General features: G+C 32.4%; 2 protein-coding genes across 2 annotated transcripts in view; one reads left to right on the forward strand and one right to left on the reverse strand.

The window, feature by feature from the left end:
* The window catches only part of Syx13 (syntaxin 13), a 67,346-nt gene extending 62,422 nt beyond the window's left edge, over positions 1-4,924 (forward strand). Inside the window, exon 8 of the mRNA XM_075357183.1 lies at positions 4,806-4,924. The gene's annotated coding sequence lies outside the window, so the exon portion shown is untranslated. The remainder of the gene's footprint in view (positions 1-4,805) is intronic.
* LOC142320061 (uncharacterized) overlaps positions 1-19,587 on the reverse strand; it is a 39,832-nt gene that overhangs the window by 6,563 nt on the left and 13,682 nt on the right. Inside the window, exon 3 of the mRNA XM_075357738.1 lies at positions 8,778-9,032. Within this exon, the coding sequence (XP_075213853.1) occupies positions 8,778-9,032 (255 nt within the window). The remainder of the gene's footprint in view (positions 1-8,777; positions 9,033-19,587) is intronic.

Genomic DNA, 19,587 nt, shown 5'->3' on the forward strand with positions numbered 1-19,587 from the left:
ACCGTGGGAATGAAAAGAGATATTAGAATGAAATAAAAAATGTTTAAAAGACAATATCTTAGCTACAAAATGCAGTATTTATTTTTCAATGTAATCCCTGTTTATACTGATACACTTTTTCCAATGTATGACAAGTTTTCACATTCTGGCACTGAAAAATTCTAGCGGTTTTTCTCGGATCCAAGTGGCCACATCTTCCTTCACCTCATCGTCAGTAGTGCAGTGATTGATTACCTCTGAGATCCCTCTTGAGATGAAGGAAGAAGTGGAAGTCGCACGGAGCTAAATCTGTCGAGTATGGCAGATGCGGTATAGGCTCAAACTTCAGCTTGTGGAGAGCTATCAGAGAGTTTGCGCAGTACCCATCGTGCACAGAGTACGATAACCCAATTGCTCGATAACATGGCCTACTTGTTCTTTAGATATACCTAACTGAATAGTGATGCATTACTGGGTGATTTGCCAGTCACTTTGAAGCAAATCGTCCACCTCCTTTCAATGTTTCTCATCTGTCATAGAAACTGGTTGTCCACTCCAAGGTGCATTCTCAATATCGCTTTACCAGCTACACATTCACAAAATTTCAAACCCCACCCATTCACAGTACTCCTGTAAATCAGTACTCCTGTTTTAACCGTGTTGACATATTGGCTGTACTCGACTTCATTTTAACTGCTACTTAAAACAAACCTTTAAAAGGATTTAACGCATTATTGCAGGTTTGTAGAGGGGGATTTTAGATATCATGTGCTGCCATGCCCAACTCGATAGTACCTTTTGTCTCTGAGTAGCACGCTAGTGTGCAAAATTTATCAACCGAGCCTCGTAAAACTGCACAGCAAACACAAATTGAATCTGTTAGCTCAATGGAACAAATGTTAAGACAAAGAAAACAGATAAAGTGAATAAACCATATGCCATTTGCTGAGAACAGGTCATTTGCCCAGCTTTAACAGTTGTTTTATCAATATTAAATACGTTGTAATTAACTGCTAATATCAAATAGTTTCAAAACCAAATAAATCTTATTCATGAAACTACTGCAGTGTTAAAGTGCAGAATAAAAGGGTCATAAAACAGTCAAATCATGTGATTGATATATGGTATTCACTGGCATCAACCAAAACATCCTGCAGCCAATCAGTGAAAAAAAAAAAATTAAAATGAAACCAATACTTTTATAAAAACAAAAAAAAAACAAGCAGTTGAACAATGTAATGGAAAAATTAATCATGAACATTACAGATCAATAATTTAATCTGTTTCTGCCAACAGTTTGTACAAAAAGATATTTTTTATTCAACGATCATTTCATTTTCATTTGGCAGAAATGCCCACGTTAAATATGAAATATACACTTTCATAATAAAAGCACTTCATCAGAATATGTAATAAAGGAAAATTTTTAATTTATAAAATGATTATATAATATAATATGACAAATAAAATATTTTTTGTCTTTTTCTTTACTTTTAGGATAGACTTACAGTTGTTCCATGAAAGCTTTTCAAAGAATTTTTAATTCAAATTCTTTTTGATTTTTTTTTTAAATTAATTTAACTGAGTAACTTGTTTTAATATAAACATGATTCATTCTATTGTCAAGTGTTATTTTGTTTAATCTATTGTTTGTTTTTTCCAAAAGTTAGATTATTTCACTTACAATTATTAGTATTACTTCTGTTTTATTTTGAACTTTTATCTACATATTCTATGGATTTAAACTGGGCTTACAGAGAATAATTTCACTTAGTGAATCAATATGTTTGCTTCCACTTGGTCTCAACTATATTATTACACTGGGTATCAGGTCTTCCAGTATTCTTTCTAAGTAGTCTAACACATTCTGTTTACAGTTTTATTTATGTTGTAATAATATATTAATAGTTAAAAATGTTAACTTTTGTCACAACAAACTGTTTAATAAATGTAATGAACTGTTTCTGAGAAACTTTTTCAACATTTTTTTTGTCTAATTTAGTTTTAAAAAAATTGTTGTTATATAATAGCTTAAATTTTAAATCAGTATCATCATTGATTACCAAAGAAAAGAAAAATACTCACACAAGATGTGATAAAAAAAAAATTATGATAAATTTTAATTCTGCATATGAGTAAGCCTGTCTTCCTCCCACATGATTTTAAAGAGCAACACTTTATATATATATATATATATAATATATATATATATATATATATATATATATATATATATATATATATATATATATATATCTTCAGCCTTACTATATGTGAAGTTCAAATTTGTGAGTCAAATAATTAGGATGTATTTTATCACAAGTAGTGATCTACTTGGTTTTAAAATCTCTAAATTAGCAATTGTAGAAAAATAGGTGTGTGTGTGTGTGTGCGTGCGTGCGTGCGTGCGTGCGTGCGTGCGTGCGTGTGTGGGTGTGTGTGTGTGTGTGTGTGTGTGTGTGTGTGTGTGTGTGTGTGTGTGTGTGTGTGTGTGTGTGTGTGTGTACATTGGGTGCTGTTAATAAATTAGCATCTAGTCAAGTAATAAAAATAAATAAATTCAAAAACATTTATTAAATACAAAAGTTACATACATTCTTATGTTCCTTCTCAACATAGTTCCTCCCATAGGACTATTAATACAAGCACTATTATGATACCAGATTGTCTAGCCCCTCTTCAAAAAACAAGGCCAACAAATTACCCATCCATATGTTGACTCCATCCTTGAGTTCATCATTGCTTTTAAAGTATTGCATAGCCAGCCAATCTTCAATTTTATTTACTGATGAATATCAAATGTTACCAAATCAGGGCTGTAAGGGGAATTAAAAAAATTTGCTACTAAACTTGTTTAACATACTCTTCGTACTACTGGCAATGTGAGGCCATGTTGTCATGTAAAAAAACAATCCCCTTCTTAAGTATTCCTTTACCATTTATTCTGTATCACTATTCTAAGCTTTTTCAATGTTTCACAATAAATATCTGTGGTTATTTTGATATCTGGCTTCATAAATTCTGTCAACAAAATTACCTTCATAGTTCCAATATGATAGCCATCACTTATTTGAATTTTTGGGCTATTTGATGAGTATGTGTGCATTTATTTTAGAAATGTTCTTTTATATCAATAATGATGAACTGAATCCATGTTGTCTCTTCTCCAGTAACAATACTGTAAAGAAATTCACTTCCTTTATTCTAATGTTGCTGAAGAAAAGTCAATGATGCTCTCATTCTTCATGTTTTGTGAGCATCTGTAAGTTGTTTTGGTGAACTTGTGCACACAACTTACAATAATCCAATTTGTTTAACAATCCTGTAAAGAGTGAAGCTTGAAGTTTGATGAAAATTTTCTCTAAACTTAAAAACTGTTAAGTGAGATTTATTAAGAACAACATTTTAATATTTTTCAACAAGCTTATCTCTCACTATGGAATTTCACTCTCTTCCTTCCTCTTCATTCATGTTAGTTCATTCTGAATTTCCAGTACCATTCTCTCACAAAATCATCACTTGTTACATTATTTCTTTAAACTGTACATCCAACAGTGGATCTCAGGTTTAGATGTTTCATCTACTTAAAAAAAAAAAATCATACTACATACCTTACAAATGGCAAAATCAACAATTGCCTCTATATTTCACCAGCTCTATTCAAGCAGTACAAGTAGGCTATTACACACACATATATACACATTACATTTTTTAATAATATCCCCTGATAACTTGATAATTCTGAAACATCTGGAAATACACTTCGTACGGAATATATTCTGGAAATTAAAAAGCTGTGAAGTAACAATATGTTAATGAGTGTAGCAATATTCAATAAACTGGTTCGTGTTGATTGTCTAAAACGAAGTAAAAACTGGCTATAGTTCTCTTAATGTTATTGATGACATAATGACTAATGATCATAGTAGTTAATAAATTAATAAAATATTATAAGGGCATCATTTTATTATATGAATCCCTACTTTTAAACATATTAAATTTTGATATGTGAGTATTTTGATAAGTATTGTGATCGTGAAAAATTCCAGTCTTCAGATTTCACCTCCTTCTTTCTTATTTAACTTTTTTTTACTTCCTTGTAAAAAGTAAAGGAAGTATTGTAAACACAAAATATTTAAGTTTTCATATTTCAATGAAAATATCCATTTTGACTAGTTTAGTCCACTTTGACTTAGTCGGCATGACATCTGTACGTAAGTATGTATGTCAACTTTTTTTTGACAACTCAAAAACGATTAGCCATAGGACGTAAAAATTTTGGATTTAGCACTGTTATAGCATTTAATTGTGTACCTCCCTTTTTGATTGCAATTGAAATTAAAATTCTACTTAATGAAATATTTGGATCTTAAAGGGAAGGCACATAGGTTCGAATTAAACTTCATCTCCTTTTGTTTCTTTTTTTTATTTCTTTTTTTTTTAATTTAAACATATTGATTTAATAATTAATTATTAACCTATGATTGTAAAAAAAGTTTTACAATAAATAATTCAATGATTATGAAAAAAGGGAAAAAATTATTAGTGAAATAAAATTTTATGTACTTTTAAAAATGTGTAAGTGTAATTTAATAGGCATTACATATGTGTATATGCAATACATGTGGTGAAATATCTGATTATTTAATATTAATTGAAAATTATAATTTATAATTGTATTATTTTTTTTTATTTTTATAAGAAATTCTTATAAAAATTGTATATTTATTTTTAAAAAAATCATTTTATTTAACTATTTGACAGAAAAATAAAATACATTTTTGAACTGTATTCAATTTAAAGTGATTGTTGAAAATTTTTTTCAGGTGTGTCATATAAATAAAAGTTAATAATTAAAGTATTCCGTTTAGTGAACTCTTATATACTGGTTACAAATATTAATTTTGACCTTACGGTATAGAATAATCAGTTTTTATTATTGAATTATTTGGTAAACAATTTATCTACAGAGTAATCAAGGGACTTTTACTCTTACTTAATATTTCAGGTAAAATTATTGAATTAATAATTGTCTAAATATTTGTGTGAATAAAAACTAATATTTTAACAATTGTGTAACTGTCCACTTTTATTAAAGAACTGGAGGGTCGTATCTTACTTTCAAATGAAATAAGTTTAAATGAAGTGCAGCAAATATGAGTGTCTGTAATGTAATAGATGTTCAACGAAGTTCATTTGGTGATCACATCAGATTTTTTTATTTATAGCATTAAACTATTAAGATAAATGACTGTTGCATAAATATGACCACCTGAAGAAAATATAATGAACAAACAGTAGATCCTTGTCAGCAAATAAATCCAGGAATATTGAATGAGGAGCCAGTTTCTTTTATTCATTCTACAAACTGGTTACATTTATGCAAATTCTTCAAAACTTTTTTGCATTCATTACAAATACCTACACTAACATAATTTATTTTTAATCCTTCTATTTATAGAAAATAACCCAACTTATAAGTAGATATTGTCACTGTTAAAAACACTAATTTATAGAAAATAAAAAATATTTAAATTTTAATGAAAAAAGAGATGTTCAGGGAAAGAAAAGGTTTTACAACTTATAAAAATACACTTCTACGACAAAAATTTCACAGATGAGATAAGAGCAAGAAACAAAGAAAGTGTGAAACAGATTGAGAAAATGTAATCCGTTCTGATGATTTTCAACTTGTTTAGAGAAACAATAAGGGATTTGAAAAAAAACTTTTATAACATAATAGAGATCCATTAAGGAGAAGAATCCAGGAAGATGTTAGGATTAATACTGTTCTTTTAGCTAAAAATAAAAGCAATGAAAAGACAAAAAATCAAGTTAAATATAAAGAAACAAAAACATAATTCACCTGAAGAGAAAAAGTTTAATTTTGAAGATAAAAAATTACAAAGAAGAAATGCATTAAAAGTTGATTAGCACAAGGAGCTTTTATTCATAAAAGTAATTTGCTAGTATCAAACAGTTTATAGGAATTAGAAAAACATTTTTGAACCTTCCTCTGCACTGCAAACATGATGACTAACATGCATGTGTTGCTTTTGTATGAACTAGGAACACAATGTGCATGTGCTAGCTTTCGCACACATAAACTTAAAGTGTTTCTCTTTAATAAACATAAAGTGTTTCTCTTTAATTTAAAGTACAGTTCATCTCTCTGCAATGCTCCGAAGCAATAATAATTTAAAACCCCACTATTTTTTTTTTTTGGACACACTATATTATTTATTTTATTTATTGCAGCAGTTAATAATCTGAATAAACTATAATTTATTTGAGTAGATAAATAGCCATGAAAAATAAATATTATCATTATTACTTAAGAAATTAAAAAAATTATAAGTGATACAAATACGATTTATGTCATATTTTTTTATAAATGTAATTGTCACACATTGTGCACTGTATATGAATTTTGTTTTGGTGACTCAGTGCTGGTTGTAATACTGTAAACAATAAATAATGTACCATGCTGGCTAAGAAAAATCTCAACTTCATGAATCAAGTTGTTCTTGATCAACTCTAGTGTGTGTAACATTTAATGGAACGATTACTTTTCCTATCGTGTTTTATTTTTCTCAGTACTTTATTACCTTTTATTTTTTCCTATAAAGTCAATGTATATACATTAATATGTGTATAAAGTAAATAAAGTTTTGTAATACATGTTTGTGAGTGTATTGCAATGAACTTCTTAATTAAAATGTAATGCAGTTGCATTAACCATCCTATTCTTTCTTTTTCTGTTTAGCCTCCAGAACCACCGTAAGGTATTAATTCAGAGGATGAATGAGAATGATATGAATTAATGTAAATGAAGTGTACTTTTTGTACATTCTCAGGTTGACCGTTCCTGAAATGCGTCTTGTTAATTGAAACCCAACCACCAAAGAACACCAGTATCCATGATCTAGTATTACTATCCATGATCTCCATTAATCATCCAGACCGTTTCTGCTACACTTATGATGAGGTAACATATAAGTCTCAGGGGAGAAATATAATTCCACTAATAAAATAAATCATATGAATTATATTTTGGATGTAAAGTAGGTGATTAGGACAGGCCCTGGGCTCCTCATATTTGCTGTAGTTCATGTATAATGCTATTGACTGGTTGGTCAAATGGATCTCGTCACATATCATTTGCAATTCTGATGGTTTGGAGAGTACTTAAGGATCATTTCACAGACTGCTATTTTTGTATAACAAAAATAACAGCTAAGACTAGACATACTGTTAAATATCCAAATATTTCCTCTGCTATAAGACTACTGTCTCACAGTCTATAGTTTTCAGTTCCGGTACCACCAAAAAACATAGGAAGTAGATGAAAATTAAACTGTTGATGTTGTGAAGGTTATACAGTTATCTGATGATGAAAAAAACAGACCCAGACTTTTAAAAAAGTACAAATACTGTACACACTTAATTAATCAGTCAGAATTAAATGATCTTGTTTGTGATTTAAACTTATCCAAGAATCAAGCAGAAATTTTCGCATCATGACTGAAAGCATAGAATCTTTTACAACACAATATTAAATTAAGTGTTTTTTGTGACAGCCAGTGTAAATATGAATGTTTCTTCTTTCAGTATGGGGACTTAGTTTACTGTAATGATATAAAATCTTTACAAGAAGCTTTGGGATATTTGAACCATCCTCATGAATGGCATATTTTTATAAACTCCAAAAAGCATAGTTTGAAAGCAGTCCTTCTTTATGTTGGAAATAATATTCCATCAATTCCTTTAACTCATGCAGCTCACATGAAAGAGTCATATTAGAATACTTTGTGTTATATATGATTCAGTAGAAATATTTGTGTAGACCTGAAAGTGAGCACTCTAATTTGGTTTAAAACTTGGGTATATTAAATTCTGTTGCTTCTTGTGTCAGTGGCAAAGCAGAGATAGGAAGAATCATTATGTAAAAAAAGAATGGGCAAAATGAGAAACACTGACTGTAGGAGAGAAAAATGTAGCACTAGTAAAACCAGAAAAAGTTTACCTTCCAGCACTACACATTAGACTAGGTTTAATGAAAAATTTTGTTAAAGTAATGAATTGTGATGGGATTGGATTTTTCTTTTTAAAAAACTAGCTCCTAATATAAGTGATACTAAGATAAAGGAAGATATCTTTTCTGAAATGCAATAAAGAAACTAATCAATAATATTGAATTTGAAGACAGTTTGAATGACTGTGTGGTTGCTCCGTGGAAAACTTTTTAAAAGGTTGTAAACAACTTCCTTGCAAATCCTAAGGCATATAACTACAAAGAACTTATATAACTGAGCTTCTTAAAAACTATAAAGCTCTTGGATGTAATATGTCACTAAAAATCAACTTCTTAGATTCCCATCTGGATTTTTCCCTACCAATCTTGAAGCCATGACTGATGAACATGGAGAACGCTTTACCAGGAAATATCCACCATGGAAACAAATGAGAGAAAATGGAAACCCAAGAATGCTGCATGACTACTGCTGGTATCTAAAGATTGATGTACCTACAGCAAACTACACCAGAATGTACAAAAGAATCAGACTTTAGGCATGTAGAAATTACAATATAATATTGTTATTCTACCATCATAATGCTTTTTTCTTACAGAAAAAAGGTAATTAAAAAAAAACCATGCCTGAAAGAAAGAAATCACTTACATACTTGAAATCAGCATAAAAAATACTATAAGATTCAGCTATTAGCATTTTTGTAATAAACAAAAAATTAAATTTTGTTGTCCATTGTTATTTCAGAATAATAATAATATTAAATACCTTCACATGTAATAATCGTAATTCATCTACACTCAGATGATGGTGAGGAAGAACATTCTTCCTGGTGGCTGTTGTCAAAGTTTTTCTGCTAGTTGGAGTGACCTCTTCTCTCTCAGGTTCTGGTGCTGGAGAAGGTTCCACAGCAACACATGGTGCAGAAGACGGTGGAGGAGGTTTAGGAGGAGTTGTTCTATTAACAGAATCTTTACTAGTATTTGTTGCATCCTTACCAGCAAGGGTACTGCTTCCAGGCACCTAAAAAAATACAAAAAATAAAAGTTTAATAAAATGTTATCTTAAGTCTATTTAAGTCAGGTCATGTAGATCTAATATAACAAAACAAGTAAGTATAAAACCCAATTCAGCGTGGTTTAATGATTTTTTTGTGATCTACAGCTATTTGTCTTATTCGTTATAAAACTTTTTTTAATATTTCCTGATGTAACTTGGACAACAAAAACCAGAAATTTTAATAATTCTTGTATTCTGAAGCTTATTTAAAAATAATTTATAACATGGTATTACTTCAATTTAATGAAAATAGCTATTTATTTACATATAATAAAATTACAATTAACATTCCATTTCAGAATTCACTTTCTCAGAGAATACTAAATACTTAAAATACAATACATTGTATTTTAAGACGATATAAATAACACCAAAGACAATGTAAATAAAATAAAACTAATTTTATTTTAAGACATTACCTTAATTATATTTTAATCATCATCTTAAAACACTGATTTTAGTAATTTTGGACTGCTATCTCAAAATATTGACAAAAACAAAATCAACTGTATTATTTTTTTTAACGATACTGGTATCGTTTGCCTTTGTTATACATACTTCAATAATTAAGAAAGTAAAAACTGAGAAATAAAAAGTTTAAAGAATAAAAGAAAAAAATATCAAGGGAAATTTCTTTAAGAATATTCCCCAACAAATAAATTCCAAGAAAAAATTGGAAATTATTTTTTACCTAGACAAGCACTGATGTTCATTTCAATAAATTTATTTATGCCAAGTACACACATGTACGTCTTTCACTTATGATATTCATGTCTTACCAACCCATCCACAAAGAATACAGCCCTGACCATCCAGCCCATCTTGATAAATAAATGAAAAAGAACTAACAATAAATAGTGAAAAGCACTAACATTGAAAATAGGATAGGATTTTTTTTTATCTATTCATAAATCAATAGTAACCAAATCAGGTACCATCCCATTAGGTATACATTTAAATAAGTATTACCATCTGAAGCCTGCACCTGCCAGTGTCAAAGCTGTTATCATTGTACTAGTTAAAAGGTACTGGTAATCAAAGTGATGTCAACATATCCACGCCAGTCCAGTCATTTATTCATTATTTCAAGCATTTTCGTCAATAAACTGAGTTGTCCTAAAAAGGAACAGCATTCATCATCAAAACACAGTGTTCCTTCACCAATTAGCGCTGACTCGTATTGTGATAAGTCGGGTGTTTAACTATGCGAGAGATTCATTTTCATGTAAATCGTTGTGTCTTTAGATCTGCACTCAACAGTTCTTTGTTCCATATTTTTTGAAGATGGTTTAAAAATGGGAAGAAAAAGAAACTCAAAAGTGTATTGGGAACACTTCAAAGTAATAATAAAGAATAAAAAGGAGGTGTATATATGCAGGTACGAAAACTTCATATATCATTATTAATGGTTACTTTTACCCCAAATATAGGACAAGGCACAGGCATAGTGGGCGTTCCTAAATCTTCAGCCGAAGTAAGTTGGTCATCCGCCATGAATGCTAATTGTTAAAGATTATAATTTAAAGGTCACATTTGTTAGAAAAATTGCTTGAATAACCAATTGTTAGAATTAGATTATATAAACTGACTTTATTAAAATAGTTAATCAAATTATAATAGCTGACATTCAGTTATTGATATGTGCCATTTAATTATTTTATTAAGACTAAATAAAATAATGTATATATTTTTCTCATCTGTTATAATGGTGTTGCCAACATAAACAAACACTATTTATAATAATTTATTACATACTAAACAACTATTGAATATTTTTCTGTATGTGGTGCATGTTTGTGTGTATGGTGTAGTGGGGAGTCTCCCATTCTCTTGTTCATGTGTGTTGCTCAGTTGGGTTTGTGAAGTGGACATGACGTGTCAGTCGATATCAATCTAATATAATAAAGATGTCATCATAACTTTTAGTTACATGCAAACAATGACATCTTATTATACAGTCCACTTATCTGTTTTATAACCACCAACCATTGCTGTCTTGGGCCGCATCTTTTTTACCGAAATAGATGTGCAAGTTTTTTTTTTTTTCAAGTGCAAACAAAACAGTGTAAATTTGTGACAATGTAATAATTTACAATTAATTCTTCAAAGATGTGTTCGGTATACTCTGTGATCTTTTCTAAAGCATCAAAGTTATAATAATTAAGATGGATAAATTTACAGTTTTATTTCTGCTGAAATGAATTGTGTTGTTGCTTTCATATATGTGTGCGCGTAACATAATGCTGTTACATTTCAGTTGGAGATAAGGCCAGAGTTATGTTATCGTTGTGTAAGTAAATAAACAATCGCTGTATAAACAAGACAAGTAAAAGCATGTTATTTTGTAATCTGTTGCCAAAACATTCCTATAGTGAATCATAATCTTTATTGCAAATTTCCTTTACTGTACACTTTATCCTACCACAAATTTGATTCTATACTTTTAAGTACTTAATCATATTATTTATTCTTGTTTATTTAGTTAAACTGCATAGTCATAATACTATTCAGTCCAATCGCCTATCACATGTCTCGATAAATTATTTCATACGTATTAAAAATATAATAGGCTACTATACAATTAATTTGTATAATATTATTTTTTTTGTTTCATTTGCAAAAATGACCGAAATTAAGCAATTAATTAAACAATGTAGCTTAGTTAAAGCTAATTTAACAAGATTCAAAACATTTTTCGCTGCTGTATCAAATGTAAATGAAGTTACACAATTAAAAGTTAGACTCACTAAGCTTGAAGATTATTGATTGGTCTGAGTTTGATAAAATTCAACTACAAATAGAATTACAGTATGATTCCAAGTCAGATTGAAGAAAGGGAAAATTTTGAGTCTGAATTTTTCTCGTTAATGTCTACAGCACAAGACCTTCTTAAATCATGTGAAAACCCATTTAGCAGTGAAATCAAACCAATTTCATGACATGTTTGTGTCACTCATTCATTCTAAAACAATGTAAGAAACTTCATTACCTCCAATGTTCTTTAAAGGGTGAAACAGCAGAAATTTTATCATCTGTAGAAAGTTCAACCAAAAATTATAAGGTTGCTTGGAAACTTTTAAAGGCCAGATATGACAATGAAAAGTTTTTAATTAATAAACATGTAAGTGCACTCCCAACCCCACAGGGGGAAGGCACCCACCTTGTGACGTTACCGGTCGCCACACCACCCCCTCCATTTTGAACCCTGAGGGGCTTTACCAGAGGTTGTCTTTACACCCTCTAACTGATTACACCTCATAGTCATCAACCAGGCCTTGGTCAGGATGCCACTAATGTAAATGCCTCAGCAGACATTTGCATCAGTAAGATACAATCAAATTTTACCTTCACGTAGGCTTGAAATGGACATCTTCACATCCAACCTAACATGATTCCCTCAAACTAACAAACCGAAACTGCAGACCCTGTGCCTAGTCCAAATTTGACAGCACTGTTTTCGTGACTGTGAAAGCTCAAAAAACAAACGAGCTGAAAGTTAAATCAATGTTACACTCACGCCAATCAGAGTTATGTTTTATACAACATAGAACTTCAGACCTACACCCAAATAAGTCGAACAAATTAAGTCATCTAACAAGGCGAATGTAAGGTCATTCCAGTCCGTGCAGGAGCCGGAGACAAACCCTGCACCCCCATCATGGAGTCTTGCGTGGTATTACAAAGTCACAATCAGGACCGCCACCGGCGGTACTAAGCCACGCTGCCGGTTGCACAGGCTACCATACCCTGGCAGCATGGCCAAACGTGAGCCCAAATCTAATTAAAAACAATACCAATATAACCATGGCATGATGCCAATGTGCATACCTCCAACCCATCCAATACCTAGGCCAGAATCCTAGCCACTTGGGATCCTGCCACGATCAAATACCTCGACTAAACACCTTCTGCAGACCTACACACCGCAAGGGTGTGAAGAAAACCAGCCACTATAGATCACTCCTTGCAGATCATCCAGATAATACGGAGATCCAGAAAGAAATGTATTCTCTCAAGTTCCCTAACAGCTCATTAACGTTAGACTTCATATCAGGGACAGACATAGAGGACGTGGTCCACTGTATCATTAGTCTCACAATCCAGGCATTGACTCAAATCCACCAGACGAAACCTGGCCAAACTCGCCTGAAAGGCACCATGCCCGGAGAGAAACTGTGTGATATACTGATTGGGGAAAACCCATTTAATCGAACCTTCATCAGACACTATAGGAAATATACCGTGCGTGTAGCGACCTGTGGGGGATTCATCCCACCTGACCTGCCAAGACGCAAGGGCCCGATCCTTAATCTCCTGCTTTCGTTCTGATGTCAATAGGTTATTTACCTTGGAAATGTAGCGTTCCTTACACTCATTAGCCAAGATATCTATTGGTTTGACTCCGGCTATAACACAGACTGCCTCCTGCGAGACTGTTCTATAAACGCCTGTAACAACCAGCAAGAAGAATCATGTCCGCGTAACACCTAAGCCAAGCCAAGCAGTGAATCCAGACTGGTGCACCATATAGCATAATAGCCTCACTGACACCTTTGTAAATGATATGCATGGTACTGTAATTCAACTCCAATTGAGATGAATGACTATGGATTTCACAAAGAGCAACAGCACCCTTTTTTGCTACATACTGTAGATGTTCCTTCAATGGAAAATTCTCATCAAGGATAACACCCAGGTACTTTTGAGCCATAACATACCAAATGGGGAAACCAGCCATCTGAATCCAGATTCATCAGGAAATAGCCAATCGGCTGTTAAGCAACATCATTGTGGTTTTCTTTGGGCTGAAAATCATCTTACATTGGAGACTCCACAGCTGGAGTGTCTCACAAGCATGATCAGCTCGAAACTAACTCGTTACGCAAATTCCCCTTCAATCAGTAACAGTGCGTCGTCAGCATAAGTGACGAAACGACAACCACATGACAACCTCAAACACAACATGGAATCGAATTCTATGTTCCAAACATGGGGACTCAGAACACTACCTTGAGGGCATCCTTTAGCTAAGGTTTTGTGAACCTCCGACCCGCCATCACGCATGGAAACCGTCCGATGGCTGAAGTAACTTAAGAGCACTTCTAATTAATTTCATGCACATTTAAGCTTCTACATCTGAAACAGGCCAGAGGGCCACCATAAGTTATTAAATGCCATAGATGGGTATGACCAGAAAAATTCCTAATACATATTTGCATAAACTAGAGGAAGCTATATCAATCACCTTTAATATGGTATCATCAGTACCCTTGTCCAGTCGGAAACCATACTGGTTGTCCAACAGCAAATGATCAGTGACCAATCTAACATTAATGTGCCTTCTCAAAACCTTGCCAAAGAGCGTTAGTGGACGGTAACAAGAACTAACAGTAGGGTCTTTGTCGCCACCTTTGAACAACAATACCAAGTCTCCATGCTTCCAATACGCTGGAAAGTGGCCGGCGAAGAGCAACCTATTATATATTCTACTTAGAGGACCAAGAACTACTGGAAGTGTTCGAACGAGGAGCTCCACTGTGATACAATCATATCTGGGGGCCTTGTGCCATGCCATACTGCAGATCACCTGATGCATCTTGCCTCAGTTATCTCAGAAGATTGTAAGTTTGTCTCAAAAATTGCGACTTCCCGCCTGACACGCCAGTGGTATGAAACCTCACCCATGATAGTGTTATCTGGGAGCAAATCATTCAGGAAAATATTAAGCACACGGTCAATAGTAAGTGCACTATTCAACCTCTCCAAAAATGATAGAGAAAATTCTTTGACATAACGAAAGCTTTTAGACAGTGCATTAAAACACATAGGTGCTCTAGCAGGATTAGGGCAACCAATTCAGCAATGGGATACACTCTTAATTCATGTAATTACTACATGAAAAGCCAACTACATGAAATTACTAAATCAGATTCAGCTACCTTACGCAAATGGGGAAAATTCTTTAGAAATAAATCAGTTGCCAACAATGTCTAAATTAGAAACATTTCTGCAATTAAATGTCAAGGTATGGAATCAGTTGAAAATAGCAAGTCTCATAAATCGCATATGAACAATCAATTACCAAATAAAGTGCAACTACCAAAATTTAAATAATTTTCAAAAAATAATACATTATCTGAAAATTGTCATGTCTACATAAAATTATACTTTAGTAATCAACCGCAAACCCAATCTATTTTTGTGAAGCTTTCAAAACGTTATCAATTCCTGACCCTGAACTTGAGCTTAAAAAACGTGGTCTATGCTTCAACTGTCTAAACAGTCAGCATAAAAGTCTGTCAGTCAGGCTTATGCAAACATTGGAGCAAAAAATATAATATATATAATATATAAATTTGCTGCATTACATGAGACCTAATTCTAGTGTTAAACAAAATTAGATTTCTGCTAGCGGCGATGAATTGTCTCCAGTAGAAATTCCACAACAAACAATAGTATCCATGTCAAATGTTAGTTTGAAGCAATCCATACCTGTTGTCATGCTGTCAAAAGCCATTGTTTTAGAGTTGGATATACATGGTAATTCTCATTGTTGTCGCGTATTACTTGACAGCGATTCACAGTCCAATTTCATCAATGAGAAAACTGCTAAGTTTTAAAGACTACCATAAAAGAAAAACATGTTACAAGTTAATGGTATAAGCAAGGCCACAACCATTACAACTAATTTCGTGGAATGTATTAAATCAAGAGTGAACAGATTCGCAGCGAATATTGAGTGCGTAGTTTTACCAACCACCAGTTAACAATTACTCACAGCTCAAATCAGAAAATCAAGTTTGCAATTACCTCAGAATCTGCTAATGGTTGATCCAGATTTCCACAAACTAAGTGACATTGACATGCTTCTTGGAGCAGAATTATTTTATGTCTTCTTTTTTTTTGTCTTCAGTCATTTGACTGGTTTGATGCAGCTCTCCAATTATCCCAATCTAGTGCCAGTCGTTTCATTTTGGGATACCCGTGACATCCTACACGTCTCATTTTTAACATTTTCCTGTAGCACCACATTTCAAAAGCTTGTAATCTTTTCTTCTCAGGTACTCCAATCGTCCAAGTTTCACTTCCATATAAAGCTATGCTTCAAACATATACTTTCAAAAATGTTTTCCTGATGTTTAAATTAATTTTTTGTGTAAAAAAATTATATTTCTGACTGAAGGCTTGTTTCGCCTGTTATCAGCATTTTATATTGCTTTTATTTCATCAAGCTTTAGTACTTCTACTTTATAACAAAATTCTTCTACCTCCATAATCTTTTCTCTTCCTATTTTCACATTCAGTGGTCCATCTTTGTTATTTCTACTACATTTCATTACTTTGGGTTTGTTCTTGTTTATTTTCATGCGGTAGTTCTTGCGTAGGACTTCATCCATTACGTTCATTGTTTCTTCTAAATCCTTTTTACTCTCAGCTAGAATTACTATATCAGCAAATCGTAGTATCATTATCTTTTCACCTTGTACTGTTACCCTGGATCTAAATTATTCTTTTACATCATTAATTGCTAGTTCTATGTAAAGAATAACAAGTAAGGGAGATAGGGAACATCCTTGTTGGACTTCTTTTTTTATTATGGCTATTTTCTTATGTTCTTCAATTATTACTGTTGCCGTTTGGTTCCTGTAAATGCTAGTAATTGTTCTTCTATCTCTTTACTTGAACCCTAATTTTCTTAAAATCTTGAACATTTTATTCCACTCTACATTATCGAATGCCTTTTTTACGTCTCTAAATACCAAGTATGTTGATTTGCTTTACTTTAATCTTCCTTCTACTATTAATCTGAGCGCTAAAATTGCTTCCTTTATCTCTATACATTTCCTGAAACCAAACTGGTCTTCTCCTAACACTTCTTCCACTCTTCTCTCAATTCTTCTGTACAGAATTCTAGTTAAAATTTTTGATGCATGACTAATTAAGCTAATTATTCTTATTCTTCACACTTATCTGCTGCTGATTTCTTTGGTATCATGACTATAGCACTCTTTTTGAAGACTGTCAGAACTTCCCTTTTTTTGCAAATATTACACACCAGTTAGTATAATTTATCTATTGCTTCGTCACCTGCACTATACAGTAATTCTGTAGATATTCTGTCTATTCCAGGACCTTTCTGCCATTCAAACCTTTTAATGCTCTCTTAAATTCAGATCTCAGTATTTTCTATCCTTTCATCCTCTTTGATTTCCTCTTCTTCCTCTATAACATCATTTTCTAATTCATTTCATCTGTATTACTCTTCAATACATTCCACCCACCTATCAACCTTTCCTTTTGTGTTATAAATAGATGTACTATCTTTGTTTAACACATTATTAGATTTTAATTTATGTATCACAAAATTCTCCTTAACTTTCCTGTATGCTTTGTTTATTTTACCAATGATCATTTCTCTTTCTACTTCTGAACACTTTTCTTTAATACACTCTTCTTTCGCTAATTTGCACCTCCTGTTTATAATAATTCTTAACTGTCAATAGCTCCTTTTACACTCTTCATCAGTAGCATTCTTATACCTTCTACGTTCATCCATGAACTACAATATTTTCTCCATTATCCAAGATTTTCTACCAGTTCTCTTTGTTCCACCTAAGTTTGCTTCTGTTGATTTAAGAATTTCCTTTTTATGATTCTCCCATTCTTCTTCTACATTTTCTACCTTATCTGTTTTACTCAGACCTCTTGCGATGTCCTCCTCAAAAACGTTTTTTACCTCCTCTTCCTCAAGCTTCTCTACATTCCACCAATTCATCTGACATCTTTTCTTCAGGTTTTTAAACCCCAATCTACATTTCATTATCACTAAATTATGGTTGCTATCAATGTCTGCCCTGGATATACTTTACAGTCAATGAGTTGATTTCTACATCTTTGTTTAACAATGATATAATCTGTCTTGTACCTTGCAGTATCACCTGGCTTTTTTATGTGTATATTCTTCTATTATGATTTTTAAACTGGGTGTTGGCAATTACTAAATTATACTTCGTGCTAAACTCAATAAGTCGGCCCCCTCTTTCATTCCTTTTGCCCAGCCTGTATTCACCCACATTTCCTTCATTGCCTTTTCCAATGTTTTCATTCCAGTCTCCAACTATTATTAAATTTCCATCCCCTTTTATGTATTTAATTGCTTCATCAACTTCTTCATCTACACATTCTACCTCATCATCATGTGCACTTGTAGATATATAGATGTTAACAGTCATTGGCTTAGGTTTTGACTTTATCCGTACTACAGTGATTCTATGGTTAAGCTTTTTGAAATACTCTATTCTCTTCCCTATCTTCTTTTTCACTACAAAATCTACTTCTGCTTGCCCTTTATTTGACGATGAGTTAATTATCCTAGAATCACCTGACCAAAAGTTGTTTTCCTCTTCCCAGAAAATCTTGCTAATTCTATTACATCTACATTTAACCTACCCATTTCCCTCTTTAAATTTTCTAACCTACCAACCTTTTTTAAACTTCTAACATTCCACGCTCTGGCTCGTAGGATGTTATTTTTTAATTTTCTGGTGACCCCTTAGTATTCCCTGCCCGGAGATACGAACAGGGGACTAGTTTAACTCCAGAATACATTAGCAAGGAAGACGCCTTCTTTTTTGTTTAGCTCTCTGAAATGCAGAGAACTACATTTTCTTGGAAAAAAAAAACAGCTGTAGTTTTCCATTCCTTTCAGCTGCGCAGTACTCATAATTTGGTCGTCTAAATCCTCCTGACCTACATCCTTAACAGCTACTGAAAGTGCTGTTGCCCTCTTTCAAGAATGATTCCTCAGTCTGGCTCTCAACAGATATCTCTCCGATATGGTTGCACCTTTGGTCTACTCTGTATCACTGAGTACTCAAACCCCCTCACCATTGGCAAGATGTCATGATTCATAGAGGGATTAATCATTACAATTAAAAATAATAGTAATTATAAACATAACGAATACAAACTTGTATGTAACATGCCTTTACAGCTGTACTCCTAGCAAGGTTATACTTGACCACAGTAAAATACCTTCAATTCAAAGCAACATAAATTTTTCTGTAGAAAATTAACAGCAGTCGTACACAGTGATGCATAAATTTCCAGGATTTATTTTATGGAAACATTCCTGAATTTTGGAAAGTAATTATTTTTAGTGGGAATATTTAACACCCTCCCCTTTCCTCTTAATGCTGCTGAATCTTAATGGGCTGTAAACTGTAAAATAAAAATTCAATATTATGAATGGTTTCAATAGTTTCTAGCTGAAATTCTGATAATATTTTGAACTATGTTTTTTCTATATCGAAAAAGCATGCTTCCATTCATTTATTAGGGTTTGTGCATGCACAGAAAACTCATGTGATAATAATTATCATACATTGCTATGACCCTTAATTACAAATTCACACACACATACAGATTGGTTCAAAAAGATTTAGAAATTGCTTCATGCAGTTTAAAACAGCAGTTACAATACAGAAATATTTGGTTTTAACATTAACAATCTTATGAT

Source organism: Lycorma delicatula, chromosome 2, assembly GCF_047948215.1.
Source record: "Lycorma delicatula isolate Av1 chromosome 2, ASM4794821v1, whole genome shotgun sequence".
Taxonomy (NCBI): Eukaryota; Metazoa; Arthropoda; class Insecta; order Hemiptera; family Fulgoridae; genus Lycorma; species Lycorma delicatula.